The 24,966-nt window shown below is 36.5% G+C and overlaps 2 protein-coding genes across 2 annotated transcripts in view; one reads left to right on the plus strand and one right to left on the minus strand.

Annotated features, from left to right (window-relative positions):
* The window catches only part of LOC136881127 (transcription termination factor 4, mitochondrial), a 132,752-nt gene that overhangs the window by 40,580 nt on the left and 67,206 nt on the right, over positions 1–24,966 (plus strand). The window lies entirely within an intron of this gene.
* The window catches only part of LOC136881128 (RNA-binding protein 7), a 59,355-nt gene continuing 43,866 nt past the window's right edge, over positions 9,478–24,966 (minus strand). The window contains exon 2 of the mRNA XM_067153790.2: positions 9,478–14,896. Within this exon, the coding sequence (XP_067009891.1) occupies positions 14,294–14,896 (603 nt within the window). The 3' untranslated portion in view covers positions 9,478–14,293. The remainder of the gene's footprint in view (positions 14,897–24,966) is intronic.

The raw sequence follows: 24,966 nt of genomic DNA on the forward strand, positions 1-24,966 counted from the left end.
TGGGGGTGACAATCTTTTCTGTGTGTTTTATTTAGATTTGTATAGTTTGGTATGTGGGAAATCTAGCTTAGAATTTTTGTGTCCTGTTTTGTATTTTCTTATGGCACCATTTGTAGATGCGGTGTTAAAGACATTCAGATCATTTAACTATTGAGATAATGAGACCTCATAGCTGTGTGCGGCACAACGATACGATAGAAATTAGTTCAAGACAGGAGGGTGTTTTGCATGATTTACAGTTTGGAGCTGAAGCAGAGCGAAGTGTGTCATTTCATCATCGTGGGAAGTTCATTTAAATATCACGCGACAGACCAAGTTTAGGGACATACGATATGTGATTGGGACACATAATGATGGCTAGGAGCACCTTATGCACTGGTATTGCCATGGAGTTGAATAGATAGGCGAATTGAGAGGCTGAGAAGGCCGAAGATACGAACCTGTGTACTGTTATGTGAAGCGTTGTGAGTGCGGTTGGAGATTTTATGGTAGCCATGAGAGCTAATTCGAGTGTTGATGTAATAAAGAGGTCCGGAGATGGCTCTATACGTAAAACATATATATTGCTGCATAGATGAATTGTGAGGTAAAGTGTTATGTACGTTTCGCTCTTGCTTGGGTGCAAGAAGCGAATGGTTTCGACAGACATGCAGGCTAGCTTCGTATTGTATGGAACGGCAGAGTAGAAAAGCCAGCGCCCAGAGGGTAGGAATACAAAATCCTGTTATGTATGTCCTTGAGCAAAGGGAGAGTCTTGTTAGCTGTGCTAAATATTGCTAAATATGTCCATTCATTCCAGCTCGTCAGCTGAGAGCTTGTTTTATAAAACGAGCCATGTCAAGTGGGCGTACACACACACTTCAACGTCCCGGAATGCTGCAGTATATCGTGCCAGGCGATATGCAAATGTGTATCTACATGTTTTCTTTCAGTTTTTTTATTGTGTTATATTTTGTGTGATTATGTCCTTGGTTGTCTTGTGTTTGTATTTTTTTTTTTTTTTTTTGCTAGGGGCTTTACGTCGCACTGACACAGATAGGTCTTATGGCGACGATGGGATAGGAAAGGCCTAGGAGTTGGAAGGAAGCGGCCGTGGCCTTAATTAAGGTACAGCCCCAGCATTTGCCTGGTGTGAAAATGGGAAACCACGGAAAACCATCTTCAGGGCTGCCGATAATGGGATTCGAACCTATCTTCAGGGCTGCCGATAGTGGGATTCGAACCTACTATCTCCCGGATGCAAGCTCACAACCGCGTGCCTCTACGCGCACAGCCAACTCGCCCGGTGTGTTTGTATATATGATCAATGTTGTCTAATTTGGGATTCAGCAGCACGGGCTGTGTTTTTATCGAGGATGGAAGTTCTGTCTTTTTTTTCTTCATATGGCCGATCCGTATCTTAGCTTCTGTGTTATGTTGGGGTTAATGCTGTCAGTCCCAAGGCTGACGTAGTGTATGTGTACCGACTTTTCGGATTATTTGCATATGTAATTATGGGGCGTTGCAATACGAGTGATATATGTTTATCGGCATTTTGTTTATATAAATTTCAGTAAGGCTTTGCCGCTTGTAGATCGACTTTAATTTACTTGATTTTACTTTGTTTCGACGTATTTCCATTTTTAATCTCCATAAACATAAACTCAGTGCTCACCCACTTATATGACAATTTAATTTGGGTCTTCTACCCATCACCGAAGGGTTACACTTCGTGACACCAATGTGTATATTACTGTGTATAGTTCATGACATTCGAGTGTTGATCGAGATATCTACCATGCCACTTTTGATCTATTAAAGATTTTGGGTTTAATTAAATCACTGACTTCTCATTTAAAGTAAATCTTATGTGCTTACCCCTGTCCTAGCTTTGATGTCAATATTCTAGATAGATTTGCACCCACTTTTCTTATTACCGGACAACACACCCATTTCTCCGCTGAAGCTAGGCCTAGGCAAATGGACAGGATAAGGTACAATATAGTTCCACAACAGGTTTTCACATAATCAAAAGTGACATAATAGGAAATTAAAAGGAAAAATAGCCAGCCAATTAAAAGCTCATTAAACAACCCCCAGAATAATTTTCAAAAACTATATAGATTACAATCTATATATATAAAATAAGAGTTTTGTCTGTACATTGCTCAAAATTTTAGAAAGAATGCTATTTCTGTACCGGATGAGTCCACAGTAACAAGGATGTTCACTTTTTAATATTCAGTAATTTCTGTTAGTCTGTGTATACTATGTACATATGTACGTACTACGCTCATAACGAGAAAATGGCTGAAGAGAATTTAATGAAAATCGGTATGTAAAGTCAGGGAATGAGCCACTACAATCTAGACTATAAATCATTTTATTCACACTGAGTGAAATGGTAGTTCAGCCAAAGGCCTAAAACTTAATTCTCACATATTTATGTTATTAGTGGCCCTATCGATAAACACTACATAACTAAAGTTATATAGAAATGAATTTCTGATCATTTATGTCTTATACCTTTTTACTATACCGGCAGTGATAACAAAGATATTCATGAATTTGTATTTTTGTTGCTAAGTCCATATCAACTTCGAACTATGAGCAAATGGGTAAACAGAATTGAATGAAAATCGGTATGTGGAATCGGGGAATAAGAAGTTATAGTTTAGGATCTAAATAATTTTATTCACCCTGGACGAAATAGTAGTTGAAGGGAAGGCGCCAAAAATTTTAAATACCTATGTTATTGGTCCTATCGAAAAGTACGACAACAAAAGTTACAGAGAATACAGTTTCCAATCATTTATGTTTTATTCAGTTTTACCGTAATAATTATAGTAAGAATGGTATTTCAGAGTCGGAAGAAACGTAAATGTGAAGGCTTACAATGTCAAAAGCTCATAAAATTGATCAACAATAATATTATATTGACCATTGTTTGTTGTGATCTTTGTCTTTTATGCTGCCACCCATCTCCAATAGAAGGGATTAGTGCTGCGTATCGAATATAACAGCCTGTCTGAATATTGGCGGGAAATAGCTGGGGGGTTAGGTAACTTTCTTTTTTAGCATGAGTTTCCTCTGGTTCATAAATTTGCTGATACTACTGGTACATAACACACTGGTTCATCATAGTATTCCAGCAATTAGATCCCTACTCTGACACGCTGATTTGAATGAGCAGTATTCAAACTTAACGGAATACGGCAGAGGAGTTTTCATGGCTTTCTGCGGCCTGGTCATTCCAGCTCTGGAACTTTGGACTGTTAGATCGGCAGCATAGTACTGTTTGTTAAACATGAGAAAATGTGTGGTTTTTCATTTGAACGAGTATGTCATATGATAGCACTGGTTTCAAGCGCGACATTCCTACTGACGTCATTGTAATGACCTAGTGTATGTTGATTTCAGTTGGGAAAACCACTAAGACAGTCTTTCTAAGGATGTAAAAAAAAGACAGGCGGAGAGTGAGTGTCTGCCATTATATTGAAAATTCCCCAACACAGTCTTTACAGGAGAAAAAAACGTTTGGTGACCTCCCCATCGCATTTCTGGGGTAACAGCAAGAGCTATGCTATTTAACATAATCATGCCCACAATGTGTACAATACCTAACCTAAAATTCTGTATACAATGTAGAATTCTGCAGCGAAGCATGGATACATCAGCTAGTAATATTAGTAAGAAATGGTGGTGTAATTTGAATGAACTCAAATGTCAAGAACCAAAATGCAATGCCACAAATATAGACAAACCAAAATTTAATTTCCACACGAGATAAACAGAACACAAAAAGGCAATACAATCGGCATTCAGCCTTCGGAAAGCATGTATATGACCACTTCAACCAGGAGCAATAAGAAAAATAGTAATGAAACCTAAAAGTACAGTTCAGCGTGTCAGTGACCTAGCTGGGGGTGTGGCATGGCAGAGGTTTAACTGATTAATAGCCAGCTGGACTCATGCCAACAACAGAGTATTTCACCTCATTGCGTTCTATGTTGGACTGGAGAGAAGTGAGGACTTCATTAGGATAAATTCCAAACATTTAAGGATCAAAACAGAATTTAAGCATACATGTTTATATATTTCTAAATATTTTGTAGTGGATTTATAGAATCTGATGTTTCTTCAAGAACAAAACGTTCTATTTTTAATTAAGTTGTTTCTTTTTCAAGTATCATTTTTCCCCCAATCAATCAATCACTACTGATCTGCATTTAGGGCAGTTGCCCTATCTGTTGTTTTCCTAGCCTTTTCTTAAATGAGTGCAAAGAAATTTGAAATTTACTGAACATCTCCCTTGGTAAGTTACTGTATTCCAATCCCTAACTCCCCTTCCTATAAACTAATATTTGCCACAATTTGGTCTCTTGAATTCCAACTTTATCTTGATATTGTGATCTTTCCTACTTTAAAAGACACCACTCAAACTTATTCCTCTACTAATGTCATTCCATGCCATCTCTCCACGGACAGCTCGAAACATACTGCTTATTACAAGTTATGAATCTCATTTTTTGGTCCATATTGAGCTTCAGTGCCTTTGCTGGCAGGACCTAGTGTTTACAGTGCACTATGTCTTCTGGTGTGGGCTAGAGCAATTTTGTTACTTTCATTGACCTGTCTCAGCTTTATCCTTAGCTTTGACAAAATGAAAGTGACTGAGGTATGAGTAATGCTAGTAATGCCATTCCTTCTGCAGCCAGTCCCTGCTATGAATGGTGTGAAAATATTGCTCATAGGGTCAGTTGGTGCATGCATTTCAGTGGGCTTGGCAGACTGATGTGTAATAGCAACTTGTGGCTCGGTGAGGAAAGCAACGGGAAACTACCTCACTCCTCATTTCCCTAGTACGCCTCTTCAGTGATGCCTAGGCCATCTATGACAGCTGATGGCGGAACTGTTGAGGATCCAACCAGCCTTCGGGCTGAGGACTAAACATACATACATTGAGCTTCAATGTAATATAATAAAATTCTTCCGGGCTGTTATGCCGTGGTCCACTCCTCTCGCTTCTCCCAGACGTTTCGACTACTGCTGCGGTAGTCATCTTCTGTGGCGTCGTGTAGATACGCTCTCCTGTATCCCGCTGGCGACTGCAAAAGTTGTTTGGGAAGCAGCTGTATTTATATGTAAGTGTGTGGCCTCCAATTGGTTCGCGCTGCGCAAACCGACATCTGATTGACTATCTGAAAGCACGACCTCCGATTGGGTCGCGCCGAGCAGCTTGACGTTTGGTTGGCTATCTAAGCACGCGACCTCTGATTGGTTCGCGCCGGGCATGGATTCTGACTGGGTCGCTCCGAGAAGTCGGAGCAGTAGTCGAAACGTCTGGGAGAAGCAAGAGGAGTGGACCACGGCATAACAGCCCGGAAGAATTTTATTATATTGACACCGGCCGTAAAAGCCTTTATACTTCAATGTAATAATTAAAATCTAATTTTCATTTAAAAATTAGATTTTAAAATCTAACTTTCAATCTAATTTTCAATTAAAAATTTGATTTTAATATTACATACCGCTTAGCTGAGCAGCTCGTCTCCTTTCTACCAAGTCTTCCCAGCCCAAACTTTGCAACATTTTTGTAATGCTACTCTCTTGTCGGAAACACCCAGAACAAATCAACCTGATTTTCTTTGGGTTTTTTCCAGTTCTCGAATCAAGTAATCCTGGTGGGGGTCCCATACAATGGAACCATACTCTAGTTGAGGTCTTACCAGAGACTTGTATGTCCTCTCCTTTACATCCTTACTACAATCCCTAAACACCTACATACTTACAATCACTCCTAAAAGGAACTTTTACCCCATCAACACAGTAAACTAAAACTGAGAGGACTTTTCCTATTTGTGAAACTCCAACCTGACTTTTAACCCCGTTTATCATCATGCCATTGCGTACTGTCCATCTCACAACATTCCAGGTAGTTAATACATTTATTTATGTATAAATTAGATTTAATTAGATTCAACAGACAAAGAGCCTAACAGTTATGAAAAAAAAAATTAAAAAAGAATACACTAGATGCTATGTGAGTAGAAACAAATAGGAGGAGCTACATCTTCCGCTTTACTCTTGTATCAGTTACGAAATAACTTGTCAAATTGTTATTTACAACTGTTTACTGTATGTTTAGGAATGCAGTTACTGTTGTATGGATTTAAAGTACTCTTTAATGTCTAAAGGATTTCAAGCTATTTGGTGTTGAATAAAGAATATGAATGGTTAACTTTAATAAATAAAGGCTTATCTTCTACTTCCGTTGAATTCTGCTCTGTTGCAATGCCTTGTTACTATGATGCCCAGTAGCGGCCTGCATACACTGGTTTAGACTCTGTACAGAAATTATACTGTTTCTCTTACTTACAAATCAGTTGAGCTGTTTTACTATAGGAGATTAATTTCAAAGACTTCTAAACCATTTTTACAGTTTAATATGTGTATTTCCTTCTGGTGTAAAATTAATACTTTGCCCTTACATGGTACTGGTTCTTAAGCAACTTGTTACTTCAAGATTAATATTATCATTGGAGGATCTATTCCACACTCATGTTCATAAGAAACAGAACACTTTGAAAGACTAGAGATAGGAAGTTCATATTCACAGGACATATTCATTAGTATGTTCTGAAGAAACAACTAGCATTTCAGTCACCTAGGTTCAGTAGGTGTCCAGTTGCCTAACAGGCAGTCGGTCTTCCATGGGCACTAATAACTTGTTCCTTGCATGATGGCATACATGGCGCGAATGGCCTAATGTTCTGATAGAATCAATGCCTTAGTCTTCAATGTCCCTGAAGCTTATCTTGGGGTTAAAAAGTAAGAAAATGTGTATGTGACCATCAAGGTTTACTTGTTTGTTTTGTTATGACTCGTTTAATATCGAAAAGATTTACTTTTTCTCTTGCCCAAAAATACCCTGGTAATCAAACACATTCTTTAATCCCAGGCCAGTTTGATGTCATTCAGAATGAATTCTCAATCCTCCGAATATCATGGGTTGATAAAGTATGTAACACATAAGTACTCCAACAGCTGAACGAAGGGTTAGAGGTCATGCACAGTATCAAAAAGAAACTTAAGAGTACTTTGGCCACATCATTCAAAATTATCAGTACGGACTCCTTCAGCTTATTTTACAAGACTAAGGGCCTGTACTACGACTGTCAGATAAACAGCCAGATACGTAGGCTGCAGTTTTGCAAACTAGAAGTTAAATATTTTCTTGCGTACTACCAACGGAGTTTAACGGCGGGATTGTAATGCGGAAGATGTAGCAACATTTTTATTGGGTTGGTAAGGTTACTGAAAATATAGTGAAATTTAGCGCGGAGGTATACGTGTTCCATGGTGTTTTCGTTTGTTTAGCTCTATTCCTTTTGAAATTGTACTACTAGAATCCAATATCAGACTCTTAAGCTATAATGTGGAAGTCCAGGTCGAAAACAGAATTAGGACTGAAATATACACATACGAAGAAATGTTAAAATTAATTAACTGTATAACGAAACTGAAACTGTTATAGAAAATAAAAAGACTGAAAATGTAACCTGGACGCAAAAGTTCAGATTCAGGTTATGTATTTTTTTTGTCTAGTACTATTTACGAGTTTTGCGTTACGACGAAAGTAAAGTTTATATTCGTAATTAATGCCACCGATGCAGCGTGGGATCATTAATTTTATTATTAATTCAATTTATTGTTTGCTCATTGAATAAGTACTTAGTTTCTTTCTTTTCAATACAATGTGAGAATAGTAACTAGCAAGCATTTATCTCACTTTAGCGTAAATACTTTTGTAGCAAGTTGTTATGAAGTAAAAGAAATATAGCCTCCTTAACATCCTAATTCGACGGACGAATCGCCATGAACAACGTCGTATACCTTTACTCCATATGTGCGTCGCGGATAGATTTGGAATAGAACCCACGCTTTTGACACACATTCTAATGATTAGGAAATGTGTACTATCACCTCTAGTACCCTACCGACTACCATTTACAAGGTAAAAAAATGTTAGACTATTGGGACTTGAACGCACGAAAAACTGCTTAACAGCAAACTTTGATGCCCTAACGACCACGGCTACCCATGAAGCTTGCGGTTGACTGCTTGTGTACTACTCATATACTCAATAGCAACAACTTACTAGCTTGGGAAATATTTAAGAATTCTGTGATAGCTGGACAGGAAGCATGACATACTTTATAAATATATACATAAATTATATTGTAACAACTTAATTTCGCACAGCATCATGCAGATGTAGATTCATCTTCATGAGTAGCCATCTTGATTCTTTAGAGTAGCGTCCCCGATAAGAGCCAAGTCCCAGATAAGAGCGTTAACAGCCTCTCCAACTTCGGCATAGCTATACTCGAGAATATTTTCCCAGATTGCACATAAACGAAAGTTGTAGTACGCGGTTTCAACCGAACTTCCAGATAAATGTCCAAACTGCCAAATAAATTTATACCGCACTTTTATCTGGCTGTCGTAGTACAGGCCCTGAAGGAAGGAGAATATCTTGGCTATAGAATCCCTGAGATTGGCATGGACTCTATAATCCTATACTTATCAGACTTGCTGAAAACAAGAACCATATTGCCCTTATACCAGGTGAAATGGCTTCAGAGCAGAGAATTTCACACAATTCACATACAGGCTCGCAGGGCTCTTGTCTGAGACTCAACTTATTCAGTAACCACAACTTTGCAGTTTCTCTCCAAAGAGAGAGGGGAGTGGTGGTACAGGTAGTAATAATAATGCGAGTAGTAGGCCCATATAGCAGGAAATTATTACATCACAGCATCAGTTAAACAGTGCTGCATCATTACTATCCGTGGTGGTTACAATGTGTCTTCCTTTAAAAAACCAGGAGTTTACATAAACCACAGCTGCAGGTTAAAAAAATCAATGTAACAGGAGACTCAGTAAAGCTCTTGTAGGTATAAAAATCAGATTAATAGGAGAACATTCATGTTCACATCATTGCTGGATATGGGGACACACACACTGTGTTGGTAAGAGGAAGAAGAGACGTTGGAATTTTCTCGTTCCTGGAATAATACCGGAAACCTCAGACTATCTCAAATCAAATCAACTGCATAACATTTTTGTTTCTGTTTAACCATAAGTAATTCAAGAACCATCTGGCCAAGTTGAACCATGCAACTCTTTAGCACATCCTGAAGAAATGTCTTCTGTTTGCAAAAGGCATTTTTCTCAGTCCATTCTTTCAGGTAACATACTTCCATCATTCCTTTCTGTACAATTCTTGGGAGAAAAATAGGTACGATATTTAAAGGGACCCAATCTAAGATCCATTTCTCACTCCTCCCCATACACAGAGTCAATTTTAATACCTTGAAGTTCCTTTCAAATGTAAATCAATAGTTTTCAATTTATCTAAACTGAAGAAATGAGAATACATTCATATAGTTACAAATTTTTCAAATAATAGGACAGGTACTTTTTAAGTATACTGCATTTTAGACATCAAACCTAAGCATTTATTTAACAAATACAATTCACATAATTACATTTACTTCGTATTGCACTACTACTGCTTTTTGGTTTGTATCAATCACTATTCCACAATATCAACACACAACTATTAAGCTGAAAAGTGCCTACACTCTTCAGTCAGTGTTGTGGAAAGCAGTTTCTCTTACTCTACTACTTCTTTTGGTGAGTACTGCAATCCAAGGTCTCTTGCAATGGTTTTCTTCTGAGGGGTAGAATACATTTATAAATCTTCTATCCACGTTAAGAGGCAACTAACAGGAGTATCCCCTGCCAATTCTAGATTTCAGAGCATGGGCTCGCGACCATGGACTCCTGGATGAACCTGGCATGGTTCTCCTTGTGCCATCCTCCCAGTATTTTAAAAAAATCTTTCCTATCTAACCTTCCTGGTCAACTCTTGTATGGGAAAATATTTCCTTTCACACAGAAGATTTTCAAAATATTCCTTCTGCTTCATAAGCAATTCCTTTAATGTGTTAAATAGAAAACTGCTTCTGAACAACAGGAGAGCTGATTTAAGCAAGTTATATGCACTGGCGCGTAACCTTCAGAGAAAATGAAAAGTAACCTTTACCTAACTCCTTACACGGAATCTGTGAAGTATTGTCACACCAGAAAACACTCGGGAGAGGGCGAAGACTGACAGTGCATGCTCTCGTTACTTTCTCCCTACTGATCTCAAGAAGGAAGTAGACAAGTCAAGTCCTCTCTGACGGTCCCACATACCATCTCGTGCATGATGCAGATCTGCATAATTCATACCAAAATTCAGGTATGACGCACCTGACTTCTCTTAGACTAACATTATTTAAAGACAATAATATCCAGCTTTTTATTTTCAGATGAAACATGTTTCATTTTCGCATTTTGATATGTTCTTTGTTTCAAGACTAACAGCCTAATGTGTAGCACCAACGTGTTATGTTCCCTCTCCCGCTATATTCCTTTTGTGCCGACTACTCATTGGACCGGTCATCTATGAAGCCGCCTGCGCAGACGGAGTTTTACCCTGTTGCCACTTCACAGATTTAGTTCATGGGCTTGAAGATGAATTAGTTATGAGAAATGAAAAAGTTGTGAAATCACCTCCAAGTTATGTAAAACGAATGTCTTACGGTTTTACATTGCTCTTTACAAAAATTGCCAACAAACACTTCGACCTAGATGTTATATTTAAGATGAAAAATGATGTAATGATCAAGGTAACTATCAACGTTTTGTATGTATTTCATAGGAGTTCAGTATGAAGAAAGAAGGGAAAGTACACCACTACAACCTTACGATTTTAAGAAAGCCTCCTTTATTATGTATCACTACAGTCCATCTCAAATGGGAAGGCGTTTCCATTGCATTTCATTTTTATGATTTAAAAATATTTTGGCCTGACACAAACACCATTCCACCTTCATTATTTTAATAAAACAGTGATGCAGTGAAATTTTCTAACGAGTGCAATGCATTAACATAACACGACAACATAGTGGCTCCTTGGTTGGTTTATTCCGAGCAGCCTCTCGAGGCCAAAACGCTTCCCATTTGACTCGAACTATAGTTGTTTTTTTTAACTTCAGTTTGTACTGATTTTGATTGTCAATAATTGTTCAAAGTAATCCTTCAGCTAATTAATGATAATTGTTGTTCAGAAATAAAGTTACCTCTGTTAAATTTAAAGAAATATTGGAAACCCACCATGCCATCTTCATTATTTTAATAAAACATTTTGTCTCCAGAGATTAGAAAAAATGTATTTTAAGAGCCACGATATAAAAACTATAAAAAGTAACAAATAAACAACTTTCTCAATACTTCTTGCTATAATAACACAGGGACTGATGCTATTAAAAATTTTTTATTTTTATAATTCCTGTGGTAGTGTGATCACAAAATATATTTTCAGACATGTGTAAGGAAAGGATTTACCTATGGAAACATAACTAAATAATTCTCATGATGTTGCAATGTTGTATTAAAAATATGTTCAATATATTTTTTTTAGCATGATCAATTATTTGCATGTCCGTGCTTCAAGCTACAACACTATATTTGAAGTTAATATTAATTAAATGTAATGGACCAATATGACCTGCTAGAATACAGTTGACAACAAATCACAGTAAATCCTCATTCTCATGGTATGGTGGAGGTAAAATTATATGGTTAAAATAAATGTGACCAAATATTATCCATAATAAGTATCTTAAAATAAATCTGGCACAATTTTATTTTTAAATAATACCTTTTGAGCACAACATATTGAATATTAGTATTCTAAAATGGTATTAATGATTCACCTCATCTGTTGAAATTTCAATGAAGTACTCAAGGGGAAAAATGTTACAGCACAAAAACCGGGGAAACTGACAGAATTCCAGTTTACCCATATATCTGTTTTTGTACGGCAGATTTGTTTACTGTTTAAATATAAAATTATCTTACAAAATATGACTATGGGAAAGTTAATACAATTCTGGGGCATCTGAATGTTTTCGATCCATCTGGAATACAACTAAAACATTTGCTGCTTGATGGGGTCTTGTGACTGTCGAGGCTGTCAAACTTTTCACCCAGGTTAGTCTGCTGATTACCATTTAGTTAAATAGAAACTTTTAAAATTGCGAACTTCAGTTAAATTTATGGAAATTACTTGCCGACTCAGAATACCAACTAATCATAGTAATAATGTGTATGCATTTCACATTGAACAATGGGTTCTCTTACTGCCATTATTCAACATCAATGTTATAAAGAGTCAATGATTGCTGGCACTTGAAACATCCTGCATGAATTAGCAATCCTCATTCTCATGGTATGAGTGAGGTAAAATTATATGATTAAAATAAATCTGGCATGATTTCATTATTAGTTAATACCTTTTGAGCACAGCATATTGAATATCAGTATTCTAAAATGGTATTAATGATGAGAGCAACAATGATAGCATGTACCAAGAATTTGCTAAAAAAAAATCCATCAACCCACTGGAACAGCAAAAATTACTTATGTAGTTTTATTTATGGAAAAGCTGCTTTTCTAGCAGTCTTGCAGGATAATGGAAGTACTTCTCAATTTCTAATGTTTTATGGTACCTCCAGAATCACCATCCACAAAAGGTACTGCATTGTCTCTTCAAGGCATCAGCAATAAATTTATGATGAAGGCATTCATCTACATTCTGAACCTTTGCAACAATTTTGATAAACCACCACAATTTCAAGATATACACACAACAGCAATATCAAAAATATTGGAAAATTTAAACATTTAGTAATTTAAAAGACTATGGTCCTAAAATTTACATGCTAAGTTAAAGATTAGGTTCTTTTACCCACGAATAGTTTATTATGAGTTTTTGCTATTTAGCAAGATGGTAGAAAAAGCTATAGTAGCCTGCAGTAAAACTAAAAAGAAATACAAAAATGAATCAGGACTGAGATAAACATACACAAAATAACACTGGAAAACATGACCAAAAGAACGATATGTTGAATATTTCAAATTCCTCATTGAAGCACTCAACATATGATGCAGAACTTGAAGTGACCAACCATTGCTCTACGCTGGTGCTAGGAAAGATGCTTGTTCTTTGAGTGCTGTTTGTAAATCTAATTATGGACTGCAATATTTGGATAGAACATGTTGGTTAACCTATATATCATTTGTACTACAATAAGAAATAATTTTAATGGTAAAGAGGATTTACTGTAATTCAGATGTGCAGCTAAAGGTTACTAAATTCATGCAATTGATTCTCTAAATTTCTTCATATTTCAAATTCTGAGTATATTTGTACAATGCTAGTATTTTATGTCCAAAAAAAGTTAAAGACCATTCTTTTACAGACAAAGATAAATGGAAGCTACATTACAAATAGAAATGTATGGATTTTTTTCAACTATAATACCTGACAAAAGTGGCACTTTTTCTTTAAAAATTTTGTACTTGAAGGACAAATTTGAATCATTAAATATACTCAGAAGAAAGCTTAACACCTTGAAACGAAATTTTAAGAGAACAATTATTTATATTTAAAGTTGAGGAATAATAATTCCAATGAAGGACTACCAAGATACATAAATAAATAATTTTAGAAATGAATTATGTAATTTTCAGGAGAAAGAAGGGTCCACATTGGTTTTGAACAACAGAAAACTGTCAAGAAACCACCAATTCTTTTAGAACTCTGAATGTAGTAAAAGATGTCATTCAAAGAATATTGCAATCAAATAATCACATCCAACATCCCATGCACATTTCTTCTAAATGATCAAAGTTCTGCTAGTTTTAATACCTATTCCATCCCAGCAATGTATATACAAATGAATTTTAATTCACAATTTAAATAGAAGAGTACTAGAAAGATACCTTTAAAAATCTTGTACTTCAAAAGTTCCTGCACACTGAAAACATTCCTCTGAAAATGTTTCAAAAAGCTATGGATGATGGCTGCACAGTTGCATATTATGCAAGATAATTTTTCTTTCCTGAAAGAAAAAGCTATAAATTTTCAACTTAGCAGTCCTCCTTGCTGGAACATCTTTGTTGAAAAATTTGTTTATTGCGCCTCACAACTTAATGGTTTTGTGAAATCAGAAAAACACTGATAGAAACTATGAAATAAATAGAGATGATTTGTCCTTTGCTGTCCTATTTAGTTTCAAGTCAATAAATCACTTTTTTTAAAACTTATAAGAGTATGAACAAACTTTATCAACACCAATAAAAAATTTGTACCATACGTTTTGTCTTGGTCAGTTTTTATTGCTTTCATCTTCTTTCACCTGCGCTTTCCACTCCTGTTGTTATTGTTGTTCTTGTTACCTCTCTCATCTCTTCGACGATGATTATTGTGATCCGAGTCTCTGCCACCACCACTCCACTTCTGTCCACTGCCACCACCATGCAGATATGGATGGTTCCTGTTCGACCAGTTGCCTTGTAAGCTATTTTTTGAAAGGGAGTTGATTCCACCCAAGTAAAGTGAACTACTCATCTGACTAGCATATGGTGATACTAAACCTATCATAGGGGACCGTTGCCAACCTGGAGGCTGGAATAAATTCTGTCCATGCTGGAACAACTTCTCAAAGCTCTCACTAGCTGATGACACTGAATTGAAGTTTGCAGGTACAGACTGCGTTCTCTGCCGATCTACATGTTGTGGATTAGCCCTCGGCCCCAACTGAGGGGACGGAAACAGAGAGTCTGTTTGCACCCCATTCCTCTGTTTCAAGTTTATTTCCCTATTAAAAAGCTGAGTACCTTCAAATACCTTCAGTGCATATGGTACAGAACACTCATGTTTATAGGTAATGAATCCAAATGCCCGTTGCCTGCCATCCCTATCTCTAGGAATCCTTACTTTCTCCAATGGACCACCCTACAAGAAGGAAAAAATGAAACAAAAGAGAACATTTTACTTCTTTATTTTTTAAACTCAGCTATTTATTTTTATAATAAAGAATGGAAATCAGAATTACTAACAAAATTACATTATTACAAAATCTTTAGTCAATAAGATATTAAAACCACAACTGTTGCTATAAATGCAAGATATTAAAAAACAGATTTCAATCTTACAACAACAATTAAAAAAGAAACAAATAGGATTGCAAACAGTGGTGATAGTATAACTTAGCAGTTTTTAAAAACGGATACAATTTTCTTTCCACTTAAGAGAGAGAAATGTTGCAAAACTGACCAATTTTTGATAGCAGCAATATGCCAAGTGTAAAAAAAATTCTCACAAACTCAGAAGACTAGTAGCAAACTACTCGATAATGAACAGTTCCAAGTTAAATAAACGTGAAAATTTGAATTCAGAGACCTTCCATTAAAGCCTCGTATTTATGAACAGCATTTGTGAAATGGTAAAGAATGAGTTGAGGAGTACAGCTTAGGTATGAAAGCAACCAAAAGTGTGTTTCTCAGTGCTAGAAGAGCACTGTGATGCACGTCTGTAGCCTTGTTTCTTTTGGTTCCCAAGGCTGCCACACACCAGGCACAATATCTACTATGTGGCTGAATTATAAAGATAAACAGCTATATTTTGTACAGAATATAAATATATGTGAGACCACAAATTGTAAAAATATATAGCTATAAAACATACATTTGACTGCTGGCTAGTTTTTTTACAAGAATGTGAATTCAACCATAACATATCACTGCTTCCAGTTTATTTTGTGATCGAAATATGGAAATTTTAATAGGGGAAGTGTCACATGACTGTAGCACATTAAAGGCAATGACTACAAGGATCTTATTAATAAGAAGTACATGACTTGATTTTTATATTTTCTTTTCTTAGATCCTACTAACCATTAAGCAGGAATTGTTTGATTATTATGCGAGGTGTGTCTTTTAGTAAGTACCATTTCCGTCTATTTCCGGTGCAACGCTGTGATTGCGGAATGGCTTCCTTTATCTGTTGGCATGTTACATGCAATGTTGGAGACATTCACACATGTAACATTTGAGCCATTCACATAGTGTGACAATCTTGTAGTGGGTGTTAAAAATATTTGAGACAACAGATCAATCCGCCAACTGTGAGACATGGTCTATGGTTTGTTTCTTGAATGCATAAAACATTAAACCAGCTGACATTCAATGCCAAGTGTACGAGGTGTAGAGTGAAATTGCAATGATGGATGGAATGGCGGGGAAATGGGTTTGAATGTTCAATGAGGGCTGTCAACATGTGCCCATGACACCCAGCAGAGCGGCCGGATGATTTGGTGTGCATAGTTGAAGCTTAAGTTCATAAGGATAGCTGGGACACAATTTTGTCACTCACTGGTTTGGGTGGCTTTTATCCCAGGTGGCAAGAGTTCTACGACAAAGGCATACAAAAATTGGTGCCCCAGTATGACAAGTGCCTTAATAATGGTGGTGATAATCTGGAAAAGTGAAATGTTTTCAAAATAATGCTGTTTTTTCTTTGGAAAAATTTGGTACTTAAAAATGCACTTAAATGTATAGAATTGGTGAATAGCAAACTGACGTAAATCTACTTCAACACAATATATACATGCCCTTAAACCCAATTAACTACACCCAAATTACACTGCCTTCTCTGTTTCCTTCACATTTTAAAGTCAATGTAAAAACACTGCTTCTGTTCCTATTCTGCTGGGCATCTTTAGGAAAGTACCCCAGCAAAGCAACATTTATAGTATTTATCTTATTGCTTGATATAGCAGCTCAAAAACAGCTATATAGTATAGCATCTGGTCTGTAATATTCTTTATATCTATTTCTTTTAGTATAGTTATCAGTTAGTACCTTCCTCAAAGTGGACTATATATTTTGTGTTTGAACATTTCATTGGTCTTTTGATAAGTTATACATAAACAGAATTTGCTTCGTCACTGTGTCTCACTTCCTTACCCATACACAAGTGAGCTGAATCAGCTGTATAAAAAGCATGTGCGATATCTTAAAACACTCCCTTACGTTTGTTAAAACGGAAGTCATTTTTTCCCCTCTAGTTTCAACTTAATATATAATAATATCCTTGTAAGTTTTACAGTCTGTCGAAAGTATGCAAGATTAATAAATAAAAGGAAATACCAGAAAAAGAAAATATTTTAATTAAAAGAAAGCTTCTGATTAATTATTTTTTACAATTTATTATTCATCTTGGATTAGATTCGACAGACTAGAGAACTTAAAGGTTATATACTTCCTAAAGTGATTCTACTGTTCGAAAATACATATTGTAGCATGCATTACTGACAATAAACTTTATATTCTTTACTGTATAGTTCATTTTCAAGATCTTTGAGGATTTTACAACATTGGTCCGTGCATTTTACCGACAGTTTTTCTGAATTTGCGCTGGGCATGAGCAACTTCAGCCACATGCTCAAAATACTCCTTAATTATACAAAAGCACAATTCCACGCTTTGTATATCCTGGAGAGCATTCTGCACAATAATTATATTCTGGAGGAGCTTAACTTCAAAGCCAGGATGTCAGTAAAACACAAATGGATTCTCCAGTTCTTCGGCCCCATAGTCCGACAGAGTGGAGAGCCTAGAGAAGCTCATAACAGGAAATATCCCTGGCAAGAGAGAGCGTGGTCAAGACAACCACCAGGTGTTCTGGTGAATGATGCAGATAAAAGTTGTTTTTAATAAACAGGAAATGGCACACACCTTGCTCGGCTAAAGTATTTATAATTCAATGAATGCTTCATTTTCACGACCAGATTGTACTCTAAATTAACTTTCAACTTATTAGCTCATGTTCAGTACATATAGAAGAGATGTTAAGTACAGATTTTGCACCGGTTGGACGTTTATTTAGAGTATTTATAATTTACTTATTTACGTATTTATTTGTTTCTTAAAAGGTATAATGTAAAACATACTCACTTATTGTAACCTAAAGAAGTTACATAATATATTTGAAACTAGTTTCGGTCTTGCTAGAGACCATCATCAGTCAAAGTCATAAAGTTAAGTCAAGACAAATTACAATAAATAAAAATAAATTACCATTTTCTAGCCAACAAATCTATTAGAAACACTAAAGAACTAGTTGACAAAATCAACCTCAAAAACCCCACATTAAAAATATACATTATTTATTCCTTGCTTAATAATGTGGTTTGTTTTTACAGGTATGTTATAGTGTAATATTTGGTATTTAACTTGTGTGTTCAACAGACTGAAAAGGTTTTAAGTTACATTTAACTGAGCCAACACTGGAAAGTATGGCTCCCTTCTTTAAAAAAAAAAAAACAACAAAAAACATGAGGTTATTTGCAGCCAAACTAGATATTGTAGTCGATAATTACAGTACATGCACAAGAACAGCAACACAGCAGAGTTTGACTTCATGAAATCTAAAACACAAGAGTTACAATACTGACCACTATTTCATCTGTAGCAAATAAAATTATAACCTATACATCATCATCAATGTCCCACTCCACTCGCCCAGATGTGGTTAACAAGCCTCCTCCACTTCTTTCTGTCCTTCCACTTTTCCTGCTCCATTACTTCTGCCACATCCAATCCAGCTTCTCTAATGTCCTTCCAAATCTGATCCATCTACCTTCTCGGTCTTCCAACTGGTCTCTTTCCCTTAACTTCTCTTTCCAATTCCCTTCTTGCTACCCAATTCCTTTCCCATTCCTTTTACATGTTCGAACCATCTCAGTCTTGCTTTCTGTATTTTCTGTACTAACGGTTCTATAGCTCTTACCTGATTTTAATATTTTGAATTCTATCTCTTCTTGTCTTTTTATAAGATGTTCTTTAAAATTTCATTTCTACTGCTTGGATCTTACTATCTTGTCTCTTATTAGTTACCAGCGTTTCTAGTCCGTATCTTACAATTGGTATGAAATACTGTTTATATAATGTTAATTTTGTTCTCTTGGGTACTTTGTCATCCCATAAAAGCTCTCTTACTTGATGATAAAATATTGTACCATTACTTAGTCTGTTATTAATTTCAGGGTTGATTTCATTACTTCCATTAATAATGCTACCCAGATATGTAAATTGTTCTACATTCTCTAACTGTTCTGCGTCTATGTTCACTTGGCTTCTTTTTCTCTCTCTTTTTCACAGTGCATGACTACAGTTTTCTTTTTACTAATTATCACTCCAAACTCCTTCAGATTTTCATTCCAAATGTCCAGTCTCCTTTGTACATCCTTTTCTCCCTTTCCTCAAATCACCACATCATCTGCAAATACCAAAGCATTCACTTCATCACTACTGATACTCTGTTTTACATGTTTTATGATTTCATTCATCAATATAATAAACAACAATGGTGACAGTACACTTCCTTGCTTGAGATTTTTTTTTTTTTTTATAAAATGTTTGTCACCACTCCCCACTTGTACACTGCTTTTACTCTCATGATACAACATTTTCATCTTGTTAATTAATGATTTTGGTACATACCTTTTCAGTAGGCATTCCCATACACGTTTTCTCTTAACTGTATCATAAGCTTTTTCCAAATCCAAAAATACGAAGATGATTTCCTTGTTCCTTTCAGATGTTTTTCCATTATCGTTCACACTGTAAATATCAAGTCTATTGTTGATCTATTCAGTCTAAAGCCATATTGTTTTTCCTCTAACTGTGTTTCTATTATATCCCTCAGTCTTTTGTCTATGACTTTCTCCATTATTTTTAGCCCATGTGATAATAGGGCTATACCTCTATAATTTTCACATTTCTTCGTGTTTACTTTTTTGAACAGTGGTACAATGCTTCCTTGTTGCCAATCTTCAGGCATCCTTCCATATGGCATTGAGGGCTATGTATAGCCACTGTAGTCCAATGTTTCCTGCTGCCTCAATCATATCAGCATTGAATTAGTCTTTTCTACTTGCTTTACCTTTGGTCATTGCTTTCACTGCCCTTTCAAGTTCCAACCATGTTATCGGGTTCTCTTCTTTTTCTCCATCTATTATTTCCATTTTCTTATTTCCTTCTTCCTCCGAGCAGTCATCCTCATCATAAAGTTTTTCAAAATACTTTGCCATCACCTTCTGAAGGTCCTTTTCGTCATGTACTATGGATCCATCTTCTCTCTCTAATGCCTTCATTTTTTCTTGATTTATTCTTTTCAATTTTATTACTCTGTATAATAGTTTCTGATTTCCTCAACTTTCTTGCTTAATTTTGTTGGTAAACTCTCCCCAACATTTCTCTTTTTCTTCCTTGATGCTCCTCTTTTAATAAATAATAATAAATGTTTTATTGTACACAAATGTGCATGAACAAAATTCTTATGAACAATTGTCTGTACAGAATTTTGTTAAGGATTCCATTCTCAGTTACACTTAAAAAGTATGTGATAGCGTTCACAAAGTTCGCCGCATCTTTTGCATCTGCAGTCCGGACTTGGCTCATGGAAACTCACTTTAATACACAGACGTTGGTGAAACCCATGGACTGAGAGTCTGGTCACAACGTGTCTCAACTCATAGCCTCCCTGAGTCCAGTTGCGGTTGATCATCGCGTCACATTGGTAAAAGTCCCACCATAGGCTGCCTCTTTCCAAGATATATCCATATATTTTCCAATCCATAGGAGGCTACAGGACTAACCTTAAGATGAAATAACTCCATGGCACATGAAAGTGACAGATGGCTCAAAGATCTGATGTCGTTAATTGATTTTATGGCAGCATTTAGTCGCTCTTTTACATGTAAAGAGAACACGTTCTCCGGGGATTGAAAAGTGACTCCTAGGTACTTAAAATTTGTGACTGACTTCAGTTGCTGGTCATTGATTAAGAATGTTCCTCGTTTTCCTCCTTTTCTGAAGGTTAAAGAGACAGTCTTATTTTCATTTAACCTCAGCTGGTTCTCTTCTGCCCATTTCGTAACGTCATTAAAAGTAGTCCACAAATCCAACTGAGAAGTTGACGTCGGAACCATGTCATCTGCATAATGAGAATGACATTTTCTGAATCTACTCTTTGAACAATGTCAGCTGAGGCAGCAATGAAAAGCAATGGGCTTAGGGGGTCACCTTGAAGGACGCCGATGGTTTGAAGTATCGGATATGACTTGATGATGCCATCACTAATCTCTACCCAGTTGTCTGTAAGGAGATTCTTAATGATTGGAAGTAGATAACAACTAGGCCCGATGATCTTTCGCAACTTCTCTATTAGGATAACTCTATTGATCGTATCAAAAGCCTTAGAATAATCAATAAAGATTGCATAAAGTTTTCCCTTTGGATTTGCAAGAGCTTCATTAATATACTGTTGTAGACAATCGATTGCTTGAATAGTTGATCATCTTCTTCTGAAGCTAAACTGGGAGTCTGGGAGCTTGTCTATTAATATTGGTTCTTAAATACTAGCGGTGTCAGTGTCTTCAAGAGTGTGCATTCCAGAGCAATTCCTCTGTACGAATTAGGGTCTGCTGTATCACCTTTGCCCTTACACATAATTTTTATTGTGGGCGAGGCCCAACAGTCTGGTATCCTACCTTGTTGTAAACATTCATTCAATAACTGGCAAAACGCTTCTTTTAACAATGGGAATATCCCTTTCAAATGTTCATTATAAATGTTATCTGGACCACATGCTTCCCCATTTTTTAGGCTTTTCACAGTTTCTTCTATTTTTTCAAATGTAAATCTCTGAGTCATCTGGGATAACTGTTGGGTCGACATGAAAATTGATTGGGCGTGTCTCTCTTCTGAAGAATTGCACGAAGGTGCGCTTCCCAAACATCCATTGGTATGTTACAAGAAATCTTTGGCTGTTTAGGACGCAAAGCTTTGTAAGGGTCCTGAGTAGCCTCTTCAATTAAACGTTTTTCTTCTTTTTCCAAAAACGTCTGATGGGCTTGTTTAGCTATGGCTTTATATTCTCTTCTTAAATTAGCGTAGTACTCCAGCCATTCTTTCGTGCGCTGCAATTTTGCTGCATGCAAGGCTGACAAAGCTGTTTTTCTTGCCTTGTAGCAGGCATCTGTAAACCATGGCTTTGCTTTTCTATTGTTAATTACTGTAGGAGGTATTGCCTTCTTATGAATTTCATCCAGTTTTAAAGCAGCCTGGTTCAGAGTACCTTTGTGTAGTGTATCAATTATTGCTTTGTTGTCTGATTCCTCTAGTACTGTTAAGTCCAATGTTCTTCTCAATTTTAAAGACTGTAACTTCTTATTGTGATTCATACTGTTTATTTGCAGCGTTGTTTTCATGGGCAGATGCTTCTTCTGAGCTTCCATGATAACACTTTGACATTTAGAGGTTATACTGGAATTTATGAATACAAGATCAATTGTACTCCTGCCATTATAGCAAATCTATGTTGGCTGTTCCTTCTTGTTGATTAGTATTAGACCCTCTTCTTCTAGATAGCTCAAAACTTCTTTTGATTTCTATAATTCTGTATCTACATGACAATTGAGATCACCCGCTAGGATGATGGGATCATCCTTAGTTACAATATTCAAGCAGTTACCTATTTCTTCTATAATATCTGTGGATGTAAACTCTGGTTGAAAATAAACACATACAAGTACGCACTGCCTTGTTCGTATTACTAACGTGTTCTTTGAATTATGTTGTATAGTGAATGGTGCGAAATTCTCTTTGAAAAAGCAGGTGATCCCCCCTTTTGGCCTGCCAGTTGGACCTTTATCCACCAAGACATGAATTGAATAATGGCTACTGATGTTCCATTCCAAAGTTAAGAAAGTTTCTGCTAAAACTGCGATATCGTAGACCTGTAACATATTCTGAACTGTAGTTGGTATACTGAAGAGCCCTCCTACATTCCAAGATAGCAGTTTAATTTCCTGCACGATAAAGTCTTTCTTTACAATCAGACTTTGTTCACTTTCGAACACTGGGTGGAAAGGAGTTTCCTCTTTGTTGTTGGGGACAAAAGGCATACCCGCCTTACAAAAACATCTTGAGGCCAGAACTCTGGGAATTTCACCATGTGAAGGTGGTAAAAATACATTCCTACCTTAAACGCCTTTTTTATTCCCTTGGTAGGGAGTTGTTCGCACAATATGTCTCCAGTAATTCCATTATCTTTCAAGTATTTTATTAGATCGTCTGTTTCTTTCATTTAATGGACACTACCAACATATAACCAGGCAGTCCTTGGGACAGCCTTAAGTCTGCTATCAACAGTTTGTTTTGATCCCCTGACACCAACACTCAGCCTGCAAGAACGTTTATACTGAACAGCCTCCGTTCAGGTTATTTCTTCATTTTCTTCCGACACGCCGTTGACCACTCTCGAGGTATCAAATATCGCAACCCTGATTTCTTGGGAATCTCTTTGCTGTTTTCTCGTCTCTTCGGGTAATGACACAATTGTACTGGTTGTTTGGGCTCTTATTGGTTTTCTCGGCGGGTCAGGTTCCGTTCTTTGCTTTCCTTCTATCTCTCCAGCTTTCTCATTTCTTAGGGCCTCGTATCCTTTGTCATTAATTCTCGTTCTGACTGTGATAGAGCTTGTCTTATTTCCTCTACGGCAGTCTGCTTTATTATAATTTTTAGGTTTCTAATCTCCTCCCATATTGCTTTTAACTCTTCTTCGTCATTTTTAAGCATTGCAAAGTCAGCTTTACATTCCGTGCATAGCCACATAAGTGAGCAGCTAAGCTTCTTTAGCGTGGCAAAGTCCCCTGCACTGACTGCCGCACAATCTTTGTGATACCACCTCTTACACATTCCTTCACATTCAATTGCTGCATCAGCTTCCGTTACAAGCTTTTCGCAGCCTCCGCATGGCGCGTCGGTACCTGCAATATCGACTCTTGGCATGCTTGTTATGTTACAATTTGTAACTGCGTATAGAATGTCTTTGGCAAGATGGCGGTTCCTGTAGATCGTAATCCAGGCCTAGTTTTGATTCGATAAACACAGTCTATAACTATTATTCTGTCAACTGATAATATGGAAACTCATAAAGGTTAGCTACTACACTACAAAAATCACTAGTAGTGTTACAGAACGCGTTAAATACACGGATAAAGTCACTTTATAAGCAGACAATTCAACTTCACAAATCACTGCAGTGTAAATGGACAATCAGCTTCAATCTTTTGTATTCAACATGTAACCTATCTATCTAATTCTCATCCCTCTGATATGTTTTTTGCTTTTCCTTATCCATTTCTTTCTTCACCTTGTTCCTTTCTTTTATTTCTTTTTTTATTTTGTCTGTCCACCACCGAGTCTCCTTTCCCTTAACCTTTGCTTTTGTTTTCCCGCATACCTCAACTGCTGCTTCCACAAATGTCTGTCTTAAATTGTCCCACTCTTCTTCTCCACTTTGTATTTCCGTGTTAGGCAACTTCCTTTTTATACAATCTTGGAATGCCATTCTTTTATCTTCCTCCCAATTCCCAAATCCTGATCTTTGGTTTCTTCTTCAATACAATTTTAGGAATTTTTACTTGTTTTAATTCTACAATTAATAATATATGATCACCTTCCATACTTTCACTGGGGATTATCTTCGTATTCATGACGTATCTTCCCCATTCTCGGTCTGTTATTATAAAATCGATGAGTGTTCCATACTGTCCATCCCAACTACATCGGCTGATCTTATGGCCATTCCTCTTCATAGACCACGTGTTCTTTATTATCAGGTTATTTCTGATACAAAAGTCCAACAGTTTCTCTCCTTAATTTCTATTGCCATACCCATTATCATGATCCCATCTCCAACAATATGCGTTTCCACTTCATTGAGGAACTCTTCTTTTTCTTCCACGCTACATCCTGTCTGTGAAGCACACACCTGTATTATCTTCAGTAGTTCCTCATTTACATGTGCATTATTATAATTCTTTCATTTACATACTCAACTTCAGCTATTGGTTCAACAATCTGATTCACTACAAATCCCACTCCATTTCTTTTTTCTTTACTGTCACCTATCCAGTACAAGGTGTACCCCTTTCTTAGTTTCTTCATTCCTTT

Source organism: Anabrus simplex, chromosome 9 (assembly GCF_040414725.1).
Source record: "Anabrus simplex isolate iqAnaSimp1 chromosome 9, ASM4041472v1, whole genome shotgun sequence".
In the NCBI taxonomy this organism is placed as follows: domain Eukaryota; kingdom Metazoa; phylum Arthropoda; class Insecta; order Orthoptera; family Tettigoniidae; genus Anabrus; species Anabrus simplex.